The following is a 13,122-nucleotide window of genomic DNA, read 5'->3' on the forward strand; positions in this document are numbered from 1 at the left end:
GTGCTTTATAGATTTTTTTGTGAAGTTGTGGTTTTCTGAAGTTATTATTATTATTTTTTTTTAATTCTGTACAATAAGCACTATAACTGCCAAACTATGCAGTGGATAATTGCAATATACTGGTAAAATATAGCTGCAAGCAGGATGAGGGGGCCAAGCAGTCCAGCAGGGCAGAGTCGCCATGGCAACTTGATGGATCATGTTAAAAGCGTGGCTGTAAGCACTGATGGCAAGTTTTATGTCAATTGACCAAAGATTGGGTGTAACTGATATGAGCTCACGTCCTGTTTGGGTCGTTTGCCTTTGATTTGGCCGTAATGGATGAACGTTTTTGAAAATCAAAAATGCATCAGAGGACTTTTTTGAGGGTTGGTCTGAAGATGACCTGTGCCAAGTTTGGTGAAGATGGGACAAACTTTGTGGCCTGTGAAATTTTTTAAAACCTTTCGATAAAATTCAATATGGCGGCCGCATCAATTAGGTTGACATGAAAAGTTGCCATGTCTCGGCCTTGGGACTTCTCACGGTATCACCAGACACTAGAATTATATATTTTTTAAGCAAACACATCACCAGTTATTAGGCAAAACACATTTTTGCTTATTGCAGCGCCCCCCCCCCCCCCCACAGTGGTCAAATGACAGAAATATGTTTGTGCTTCCTCAAAATGAGGTCCAGAGTTCGTGTACCAACTTTGGTTTTGATACATAAAAGCTTCGCTGTTTGGCCCCCAACAATGACCTAGATGTCTTTGGACTGTGGGAGGAAACCGGAGTACCCAGAGGAAACAAAAACTCCAAAATGAAAAGACCGCCCTCTCGGTGTGAGGTCCTGGTCTCGGCCCTGAACTGTGGAGAGCAACACACCTTTAAGCACCTGGGCTGGTTAGTTAACGCAATCCAGCCAGGTGCGTGTGCTCTCTCCACCAGCCTGCGTGTCCGAGACCAATCCACTTCCCCGGCGGACCGAATAACACACCGACTCGAATCACTTTTGTAGGCGTTGGCATCTCTCCGAGTACCATTCCAGTGAGGAACCATATTCGACAACTCTATGGTTTATTTTTTTCACCAAGTACGAGTGTTTTATCATTTATGCACTTAACGTGGCAAAGGTAAATTACATTTTTTGATTGTTAGTCTGTGTGCGTATAAGTATATTGTTGTTTAGAAATTCACCGTAGCTTTAGTATCTGGATATTAGCTGAATTGATTGTTTGTCAGAAAAAGCTAAAATACGAACAACAGAAATCAGCGAGACTGAAAAAGAAATTGTCAGACTTGTCAAGAGTTGCTGAAATGCTCAAAATGCAAAAGCTTGTTTCAACAAACTGTGCTGACATGCTGAAGGCAACCATCAGTTCTGTACCAAGATAAGTAATACTATAATAATAAGAGACTGCTGAAAATTAAAAACTCATGCAAATACTCCAAAGAGCTAAAAAAAAAAAACAAACATTTGTGATGACTGCATTTCTACTTAGCCAAAGCTTACCAGTATGTGAGAGAGAACTTGGAATTGGCATTGTCAAGCCTTTGGACAATTAGATCTTAGTACAGCAGCATCAACGCAGAGCCAGGACTCACAATGTCGGCTTTTGATTCTCTTCAGGGACGGACACAAGGCAAGAAAGAAAAAAAGACAGGAAACAGTGTGTGCCCTAATGGTTGATGAGAAGGCGATTAGAAGGCACATGCAATATGCAGATGGGAAGTTCCAAGGGTATGTGGACATTGGCTCTGGCATTGTAGATGACTCTTTGCCAGTTGCTAAAGATGTCATGGTGCTCATGGTTGTGGCCATTAATGAGTCATGGAAATTTCCTGATCGATGGCATGAGCGGAGAAGAACGGGCAAACATCATCAATGGTTGTCTCCACAGACTCTATGACAGTGGAGTACATAAAATCTCCCTTACGTGTGATGGACGTGTGATTCGAGCCCTTCGAGCAACCATGTCTGTACAGGGAATGGATCCATCCCCAACAAGACAATGTTTTTGTTGTTGGTTGTTACTCACTAGCTAGACATTAGACAGCCTCGCTAGGCAGCTGACTAACATATTTCAGATCTAGGTACACAACTGTCTGTCAAAAATATGTAACACACCCACAAACGGCGGACTGTGGGACACGGGAGCGGCACCAGGCGGCGTCGCCTCACACAGTGTGGCTTCACCGTTAGGCCCCAAAATGTAGACCTACATGTTCTAATGGGTAAAGCTGAGGCTAAGGTTTATATTAAATTTCATATGCACAAAATCTGGCAAGAACACTGGGACAATGGGGGAAAGCAGACACTTGCATAGAATGGGAAAAACACGCTGGTGCTGGGAGAGTGACGGCTGGGATCAGAAAGAAGAAAACATTACAACCCGCTTAAGAATTAGTCATAGGACTCAATTATACATTGTTTAAAATAGGTAAGCATCCTACAGGAAAATGCATACACTGTAATGAACCAGAATCAATAAAACACATTATTTTGACGTAAAGCATACCGTAAAGAACAAACTTATTTTTATCATTGAGGAATGGAAAACAGTATATCAATCGAAGGTTTTCAAGAGAACTCATCAGACAAAATATTTGGTTGCATCATCAGCTTTCTAAAGAAAACTGGTTTAGTTGGAAGAATTGTTTTTTTTTCTTCTGTCAAATCTACTGCGTCACATTCCAGGCCAATAGGTGGCGGTAATTCACAAAAACGGTTTTACTAGAAGAAGAAAAAGCGTAGGAAGCAGAAGAAGAAGAATATTTTGCATGACAGCGCTGTGTTGTGCTTATGAGGTGTGTGCAGCAGGAGGGACCAGTAATTTCATTGAAAGAAGCAGAAGGAGGATAGTAAGAGGATAGATCCGGGCGTTTCCCTAGAATGGCAAGTGCGCACAAAAGTGCTATTTTATCTTTTTTGAAAGACAAGATTACTTGTAATTACGTATCTACAACTGAAGAAAAGTGTATGTTTTTAATGGAAACTGTTAGATTGAGCTTCTTAGTTGTTGGATAACAATTAGCTAGCCTAGCTATTATCTTTACTCGGTGGTGATGCAAGCTTATCGAGAATGAATCGTGTCTGACATAAAATGGGGCCCAACTTAACGTTCGACACTGTTCTTACATTGACTTTATTTTAATTAGTAGTGTTTCATAATAAATGTTTTGTTAACTAGCGAGCAATCAGAAGCTAACCAACAGAGCGAACGGCTGACTAGCTTCCATGCAGCTAACATGCTTGCAAGCTAACGTTAGCTGACCTGCTTTGGCACACTAGCCTGACAAGTTGACAGTTGTTCATGCTAATCGTATTGACCAAGGGGAAAGTTTAATTTATCCTCCTACAAGTTAGATTGCTAGGCAAATGGGCTGTATTGACTGGTATCGAAGATAGCGATGAAATCTAAGCGGTGGCTGCCATGGTGAATACATATTAGCTACCGTTAGATTAGTTGCTTTTATTTTCTCGAGCGTGTATGACAACTGAACCTGTTTGCAATAGGTTACATTTTTTATTTGATTGGATTATAAACTGACGAGTGACGTTTACAGTGTCCCGATTGCTGGTCACTAAAAATGGAGGGTTTAATAACTGAGCAAATGGCAATAGCACAAACAGGAATGTAAACAATAAGGTTATGGAATAATTAAGGAAGCTTTAACGTATGTTTTCAACGACCTTCACTGATCAAGAAATTGGCTGTGACCTATACCAGCATATACAGTCTATCCCCTGGACTGAGTTTTGGAACTATTTAACATCAGATAGAGTGCTGATGATGTCAGCTATGAGGAAACTATGAACTGTGATTTGTGTCAGCTGCACTGATCAAACGTATGAAAACAAGCATCTACCAGCAAAACCGCAATGCTAGAGCTTGTTGCTCCAGTATGTCTGCATACTTTGGTTGTTTGTTCTGATAGTCTGTGTAGTTAATATATCCAGCAGTTGAACTTTTATTGATTTCAATTGATTGATTGATTTTCTTTGTTTATTTGTAGTTGATCTTATTTATTTGGCAGATATTGAGTCACTTGGTTGCAAAGCATAACAAGATAAAAATACATCACAGAGGCAACATCAACCTCTTGTTTTCATTTTTGTCTTGTGGTTTTGATGATGGATGCTGCAGTGCAGTGCAACAAAATTAATGTTTCTTTTATCATTTACCCTCTTTTTTTTCCAGGGGACCCAAGTAAAAGATGTAGTTTTAAAACCTGATGCACCAAACACACTTCTGTTGGACAAGCATGCAGACTACATTGCAGCTTACGGCTCCAAGAAGGATGACTATGTAAGCACAGAGTCTATAGCCCATTGCTTATTTGTCTGTATTAACATTCACGATTCAGCTCGGTAGCCCATTCGATAACGTTGTTTTTGGATGCCCGACTCCTCTCCCGCAGGAATACACCTTATCGGAATATCTGCGGATGAGTGGCATTTACTGGGGCCTGACTGTGATGGACCTGATGGGGCAGCTGCACCGCATGAACAGGGAGGAGATCACTACGTTCATCAGGGCGTGCCAGCATGAGTGCGGTGGCGTTAGCGCTAGCATTGGCCATGACCCCCACTTACTGTACACTCTGAGCGCTGTGCAGGTGAGAAAGGGAGAGCCCTGTTCATCTTTCCAAGGTTGAATGCTAAGAACAGGTCAGGTTGTGTTGTGTCTAGTAGATTTTTCTGCATACTTGAGTTTTTGATTAATTTTGCCACAGTAAGGCATTACCCTTCTGCTCAGCACATATAAGAAAGAACAGTGAGATGTGTTGTGATTGCACAAAACATGGACATGGGTCTAAATTTCCCTGATTTTATATATTTTTTCTCCCCCAGATCCTTTCATTGTACAATGACCTCAGTGTAATAGATGTTAATAAGGTGGTTGAGTATGTGAAAGGACTGCAGCAGGAAGATGGATCTTTCGCTGGGGACAAATGGGGTAATTTTATTGCAAGGCTTGGATTGCAGCTCGTATCTTGACTGTTCTTATGACATGCAGTTTTAAAGTGGTGTTAAAGATATTGTGTTTACAGCATGTTTGTGTATCATGTAAATGTTTTAAAAAGTGTTTTTTTTTTCTTGTTAGCCTAATGTTTTTTCAGCATGGTGTTTGTTCCTGTTACATTATTTAATTGCAAACCCAGTGGCGTTGCATGTGGAATTACACAGGTCTTTTTTTTTTTTTGCTCAAATCACAGCATGCTTTTAATTTGTTTTTATTCAGTCATGATTCTTCAGAATTGGGCAGTTACGAAGTAAATGTTCACATGTCTAAACATTGTATGTTTTTTCTTGACAGGTGAAATAGATACACGATTTTCCTTCTGTGCAGTAGCAACTCTGGCATTGCTGGTATGAATATTTTTTCACCCATCTATAAAATGAGTTGTAGATATCTTAACTACCCATGGGCCACAAAAATAAAGAAAAGATGGCAACGCAATAGTGTTTTTAATGATACTAATGGAATATTCTTTATTTTATTTTTATCATCAAAAACTGTGAAGCGAGGATACTTTCAAACCTAAGTTTCTAGGTTATACCAGTATGTCAATAACAACATGGGATTTAGTCCCTCAGTCCACACTGCAGTACATAATTCAGTTCTTTGTCTTTCAGGGCAAGTTGGATGCAATAAATGTGGATAGAGCAGTAGAGTTTGTTCTATCGTGTATGAACTTTGACGGTGGATTTGGCTGCAGACCGGGTTCAGAGTCTCACGCTGGTCAGGTACTGTCTCCCTGCCTAACCTCTGAAACATGAGAGTCGGATGAATGTCTATGTCCCTTCTCCGTAAGAGATTGTTTTGGTAATTTCAGGGTTACTTAACAATGTGGTTATGAGATGCCGGGAGCACATTTTTTGAGAAGTCAGGGAGTCAGAATTTCACAATACAAGTCAATCAACTCATGCCCTTTTCTGTCGTCATGTTCAAATTTCAGTTTGGGCACTGTCTCTACCTCTCACAATGTTAAAACATTTACAGGGTGTGTTCATTGTCCTGGCTGTTTCAGATCTACTGCTGTACAGGGTTCCTCTCCATCACAGGGCAGCTACACCAGGTCAATGCAGACTTGCTGGGCTGGTGGCTGTGTGAGAGGCAGCTTCCGTCCGGAGGACTCAATGGACGTCCAGAAAAGGTAATGTACTCGTAGAGAGAATACCTAAAATCAACATAACTGAGTACAGGAGTAGCTGCTTCTTTTTACATCGGTAAAATGCTTTGTACACATCCTGTCTACAGTCCATCTATAGGGAAAGATGCGAACTTTGGTACAACTATGAATGTAATCACTTAGTGGCTAAGAAATATAGAATATCTGATGTGTGTCACAGATGGGATCATGATATCTGCTGGGGATTTTTTCCAGTGGCAGGAAAATGATTAAAAATGATTAATTTATGTGAAAAGGGTCTGAAATCTTAAGACAATGTGGGTTGTCACAGTGCTTAAAAGTAACATTTGTTAAATGTAGTTAATTGTTGTGCTTTGATTGGTGGTATATGGTGCAGATGAACAGAAGGCCATATTCTGTAAGCATCTCTCATTTCTCAAACTGCAGCTACCTGATGTCTGTTATTCCTGGTGGGTGTTGGCCTCCCTGAAAATCATTGGCAGAATCCACTGGATCGACAAAAGCAAGTTGCGTTCCTTCATCTTGGCGTGCCAAGATGAGGAGACGGGTGGCTTTGCTGACCGGCCTGGCGATATGGCAAGTGATCCCCCTACCTGTTTCCTTTCTCCATTCTTTCTGCTTACCACTGCTCTGTAAGCAGGCTTTTGACATCCTTGAGAAGGTTCATTACCTTGTTTTTATTTTATTTATTTTTTTTACATCATTTACTTTAATAACAAGCAAAATGAAATGATTTTTAAACCCTGTGACTCAAAACCATGGTGGAAATTGTTTGTAGTGGTTTACTAAGCATGTCCTGTTTTCCTATGGACTCCAGGTGGACCCGTTCCACACCTTGTTTGGCATTGCGGGCCTGTCCCTACTGGGAGATGAGCAGATAAAGGCCGTAAACCCAGTGTTCTGTATGCCAGAGGACGTCCTCCAAAGGATTGGCCTGCACCCCGAAATCCTGAACTAACTCCTCTACCTCCGTTCCACGACGCTGCTGGCCAGGCCTAGAACACCAGGCCAGGGGTCAGAGTGTAACACATGAGACAACAGGTGGTTACCATGTAGCTGAGATCCTGTACCCCTTCAGCTAACTGCAGGATGAGATGGGTTCCTGTTGTAGCTGGTCACTGCACAGGGAAAATGTGTAATGCTCCATTGTTTGCTAGGGAAAAAAGTAAAGATGTTTATTTAAAAAGAGCAGTGTTTGTGAAAAGAGTGAAAAATGATTATAACATGGAACAAGCATGCGGTTTCGATGGCATACAACTTGACAGTGATTTAAAAGAAAAAATCAATATAGTTCTCAGCATTTTAGAAAATCTAATATGCAAATTCAAGTACAATAATGTGATGTATGGATATACATTCACACATGCACCATAATTATGACTATGTACGATTATGTCCTTTTTGATCTTTTGCACACATGTTTGTGTAAAGACCAGCAGTGACATTGGAATGGTTTATTGGATGGTCGGATGAAGCTTGCACTTGTAGATTTTAAATATTGTTGTATCCAGAATGTCATATTTATCTAGGGTTACAGATTCACACTTAATATCAAACTTTCACTGTAGCCTTTGTTAGATGGGCAGGGGGTTATTCAACAATATATGCTCCCTTGACTTTTATTTGAAGTCTCAGCCTTGTAAATGCAAGCCAGTTTTATTTTTAATCGTCTTATCCCCTGTATCTTTTTTTAATCCTAGTCCATGGAGCTTGACAGTGGCACTATTGTCATGTGTTTCCTTTATTCAGTCAATAAACGTATGTATTGTATTCAGTAGCTTAATCATTATTCAGTTCTTCTAATAGATGAAAAATCTTTCATTTCTTCACATATATTTACCTTTTGACTATATGAATTATCAGGCACTTCTTGGGGACTCATATTTCCTGTTTGAGCACAAGTCAGTAGTTCCCACCTGCTTACAAAATACAATTCTCTACACTTTTGTGAGCGACACATTAACTTTGCAACATGAATGAAATGGTTAATTCATTTACCTTATTACTTTATGTTTCCAAATGTTTGTGGGAAAAAAGGTCCTTCAAAGTGCTTAAATCCATTAAGAAATAATACAAAAGACATTAATGCGGTGGATTCATTACAGTTGGAATGACCCTAATTTTCACTTAATGTGGAAATCATCCTTAATGCATTTTACAGTCTTTCGTGAAATAAGGGTTTTATATAATTGAAGTTTTTAGGAAGTGGACCTGCTTGACATTTTAAGTACCAAGCACCTGGCTGTATTTGTGATCAGTGAGATGGGAGCAATTCCCAAGGCCAGCCTTGCAAGTGTAGCTTGTTTTTCCCGGTCCTCTCTCTAGCACTGCTATCTGATGATAACTCCATCTGCAAGGCAGGGATATGAAAATATTAAACACAGTCATTTTCAGAGTTCATTGCATACCAGACAACTTAAAAGTAAAGTTTAAAAGTATATTCCATGGGTTGGAAACTAAGTTACTAACAGGTTGGCCAGGACATATCCGTTAAATTAATAAGATTATAATTGGGCCTACATTACAAATTGCACTTAGAATACTGCTCACATATCTGAGCAGCAGGCCTACATAAATAAATTAAATTCATTCTCATAAAATTGCCAATATTTGCTGAATTATCACTGCATCTCTGTTCATTGATTGGTGGAATTCTGGGAAATATGTTACCTCGGCCATCAGTGTGGCTACAGCACAGATATCAATACGAGAAAAAGAGTTAACTAAAGCGAAGTAGCTGCCCACATTAAAGCTACTTTATGAAAAAAAATACATAAATTAGGTCACCTGTAGGTCATGCCAGAAGTTTTTTGCTCAGACCCTCTTTAAATAACATAATTAATTCAAAGGTTAACAATTTATCTAAACGTTGCCCCCATCCTGATTTCCTCTGTTATTGCATATTAATAATAATAATAGATTAATCAAGAAGGGGACGAATACCTTTTCACTGCACGGGATGCCTAAAAAGCCATCAAGAAAAAATATACTAGGTTTTCATTTAATGAGGGGTAAAGGTAACATTTTTAATTTCGCAAATATTTGTCTTCAAGACACTACAATTAGCTACTGGGTTTCTGGTGTTGTACTGACACAGTACAGATTAAATGCACATGAGCACAGTGGCATAGAAGTAAAATACAATGATGCAACAATCAGACGTCCAGTCCCCTGACTAAAGCCCGTCCCTCTCCTGGTTCAAGCCCATTCCATGATGCAACCTGGAGGCCTAGATGCATCACCCTGCTCCACTAAACGGCATATTAAATTTCTCTGATTTGACTGTATATTTTACCAGCTGTTTTAATACCTCAGACTGTAACCTGTCCAACCCTTTGATTATTTGCTCTGATAGATCCATCAATACATTTGTTACCATTCATTCTATCTTTACTACAACATTGATTTTGCCTGTGGAGGATGGGCTCCCCCTCTATAGCTGTGTTCCTGCTGAGATTTCTTTCCATTGGGGAGTTTCTCTCTCACTATCGTTTGAGTGTTTTTCCTCCCGCTGGGGAGTTTTTTTACACTATTTTTTATTTACAATATCCCAGTAATACTAAGACCTATATGGCCAAATGTATCTAGACACCTCTTCATGGAATGCCTGTGGTAATATTCCATTCCATGTTTTCTTGTTCGACAGCACTGAAACCTAGATATAGGTATTAACCATACGCTAAATGTTTTAACCTTGAGAAAAGCCCCCAGGGTGGCCATTGTTTTGGACACAGCAGGATCTGTCATTGAAAGATGTGTGTCACGGAGTAGCCCTTGGCAGCTCATTGTGTCCATACGGCCAACTTAAGTGAATAAGAATGGATTGGGCAACAGCATGTGGTTACCAGTAGATGTTAATTTAATCTGAATGATGTATTAATGCATATGTCTCTTAAATTACAGTACTGGTAATTCATTCCACAGATCGTGTGTGGCTCATTTAATGGAAGTCTGCAATGTTCACATAAAAGTCCAATTTAAAAATCACTGGCTGCATTAAAAAGTCACTAGACTGAGAATGAGTGCCTGAATGACTGGGAGGAACGCTCTTCAGCATAAAAAACATCCCATTCTCTTCTGTGAATTATTAAATAAAGCCATCGCAAATAAAAAATGTGACACTCATTTGACTAACATGATGCCACTTTTCCTTGATAAAGCAATTTGAACTTGGACTGAAGTGATGGTGTTGTCACTGCTTCAAAATTAATTTGATTCAACATACTTATAGAAATGTAGCTATTGGATATAGCAGTCTGCTCGAGATAACCTCCCTTTACATCAACATAATAGCAGACATTAGATAAATGTTTATATTGAAGAAAGGCATGTGTTTTATCTTCAGGATTCAAAATATAAAGAAAATGAGAAGGAAATAGAATTCACACACTATCCTTTTGTTTTCCTGATTAATTTAGTGTGCGCGCTCCACACCCACACACACACACACAAACAGCAAAGAACATGCTTTCTGTCACGAGAGAGCTGTTTCACACAATGACAGCAGCTGAGACAAAGGCTATGGTTGTTAAGCTACTGCAGAGCCCCGTAGGGCTTCATTACTGTCGGCTGACACTAGATCATATTTACCGCATTTTGGCCCCTGGCGACATCTGTCACTTTTGTTTTGCTGCAAAGGAACTGCTTGCTCCCAATTATTTTCTGAACAGATGACAGGGAATGCAAGTCCTGAGCAACTCAGTTTCCTATGAAGAGCACAGGGGTAATATTTATATTCCACTGGGGTTCGGGGAGGGGGTGTCATTTGACAGGGCTTTTGCCCTGCATACTTGGTTCTTGCCCACACACTGATACAAGTGAATCTTAGTCTGATCTGCCCACTGGAACTTTTCCAACAAATGCCCAGGCTTTCAACCAAACCTAACTGGCTCTGATTCCACTGACAGCCTATCACACAACACATACATTATTAATGAGGGGGCTATGAATAACTTTAATGGTTCTGTGTTCAGAGTGAAATGGCAGCCCCACACTCCCCAGTATATGCAAAAGTGCAGCATTTACATATACCAGGGCTCCCCTGCCTTACAAATCCAAATTTAAACCCTGGATATACGTAACACATATTAACCGTTTGAAAATTTTAAATGACAGGCTAAATAGGTAACGCCATGACATGCAATATTACACAACTCCAACCTGGGAATATTCCTTGTTTTTCATGTATGCATCACCACCATGGGGACATGGTGAAAGCAAGTGCGCCACATACATACAAGTAACCAATGCAAACATACGCTTTACTGAATTTTCCGAATCCCAAATTAAACAGACAATTAAAGGAAAACGACAACAAATGCTATGAAACATAATTCAGCTTGTGGTATTCATTTAGGGCAGTTGCTGGTGCACAGTACTTTTGGCTACATAATGTTACTTTTCTGTAGTGTTTTTACAATCCATAAACAGCAGGTTTACAAAAGCTATGACCTGGCTATGCAAACGTGTTTGCCTTTCTTTCTCCAGGTGTATCATGCTTCTGGGTTTATTGTATTCCAAAGTCATTAGTTTGAGGTTCCTCTGAATGGCCGATTTCGACATTATCACCTTGGCGCTGTCCCAGGTACCGAAAGAGTAAGCAGGCGCTCCGACTAAAACCTCTCGCAACCGCCGTGGGTTGTCTGTCTGCCTGCTGCAACCTGTGTTTCCTGAGGACTTTGGTGTCCCAGGTTTAAATTCTTTCTGGTCGCTGACACAATTCGTGTAACTCATACTCGCTGCTGATTTAGACCGCAAATTACTCGTTCTTGAGTATCGAATATTCTTTTGAGCCGGATTGTGCTTTAAAGGTGTTTCAGCCAGCTGGCTTTGATTTGCAATAGGGCTAGGGTTTTCAGAGAGCAACTCCATCTGGTGACTCAGACCGCGTGCTTTCGGTGTCATTTTCGATGAAATGTATTGCGTCGTTTTCACTGTGTCCGATTCATTCATATGTGTCACGGGTTCGCTTCTCTTCGTCGGATCTCCGTGAAATGTAATTACAGGTTCAGAGAACACGGTCGAATCGGGATCTATGAGATCACCGTTATATTCTGATAGCAGTTTCGGGGTAGGACACTGCCTGGCCCCTGATGTTTCTGAATCGCTCCTACTTGTGCCTGCATGGAAAGTTACAGCTGTAGAACAGCGTCCTTTACACGGACGCGACACACTTCTTTCGAAACAAGTTGGCGTTCTCCCTCTAAAAGTTAGAAAGTCTTTTTCTTGCAAGTTTTTTGGACTTGGGCAGATGCCACAACTTTGACTGGGTGAGACACTCATGCCACCTGGCGTGTATCTTTCCTCTCTGAAATTGGAGCACTGATATCCTGAATCCGGCGAATTGCTTGTCACTGTACACCCGTGAGGTTGCTTCACGATATTTCCATTGTTTTTACGACAAACTATACTTTCCGAGCCAGACATTACGTTGATGCGCTTGGAATATTTTACTGCTTCTTCCGAAAATTGATGTGGCAACAGGTTATTTGAGAGACTGGAACAAGAGGCGTCACTTACAGACATACGAGAAGGCGTCCGTGCTTGGTGACAGTATCCGCTGGTTTTTGTTATTTCTCCCAATGTCTCTTTAATGTCCCGTATCGCTCGATTTATTACGAGCATTGAATGGGTGAGATCCTTCTCGATAAGCCTCTTGTCAGTCGCATATCTTTTAACTTCGTATGCATTCTTAAAGTGAGCTTTCACTGTGCCCTCGCTCATTTCTCCATAGGTGAGCATACCACATTTTAATTTCTTTTTCCGTTCCATGACCTCGGTTAGCAGTCAGAATCTATACTAAGTACAAACCTAGACTGTGCATTAACTAGTTGAGATTGAATATTCATTGAAACAAACGAGTTGGAAGGAGGCGTCGTGTCAGTGACATCATCGGTTTCCATGAAACTGTCGCCCTCCTGCATCTCAGCCTCGAATATTTAGCCTTGCAATATAATAAAGAGGAATTTCGAGTGCGCCATAT

General features: G+C 40.4%; 1 protein-coding gene across 1 annotated transcript; it reads left to right on the top strand.

Annotated features, from left to right (window-relative positions):
• Positions 1-2,730: 2,730 nt before the first annotated feature.
• On the top strand, positions 2,731-7,910 carry rabggtb (Rab geranylgeranyltransferase subunit beta). Its single transcript, XM_064330513.1, has 9 exons — positions 2,731-2,877; positions 4,184-4,291; positions 4,404-4,601; positions 4,837-4,942; positions 5,303-5,355; positions 5,623-5,733; positions 6,018-6,143; positions 6,567-6,716; positions 6,958-7,910. Exons 1-9 carry the CDS (start codon positions 2,875-2,877, stop codon positions 7,096-7,098), a joined length of 996 nt encoding a protein of 331 aa, XP_064186583.1. The 5' UTR covers positions 2,731-2,874; the 3' UTR covers positions 7,099-7,910.
• Positions 7,911-13,122: the final 5,212 nt, after the last annotated feature.

Source organism: Anguilla rostrata, chromosome 4 (genome assembly GCF_018555375.3).
Source record: "Anguilla rostrata isolate EN2019 chromosome 4, ASM1855537v3, whole genome shotgun sequence".
In the NCBI taxonomy this organism is placed as follows: domain Eukaryota; kingdom Metazoa; phylum Chordata; class Actinopteri; order Anguilliformes; family Anguillidae; genus Anguilla; species Anguilla rostrata.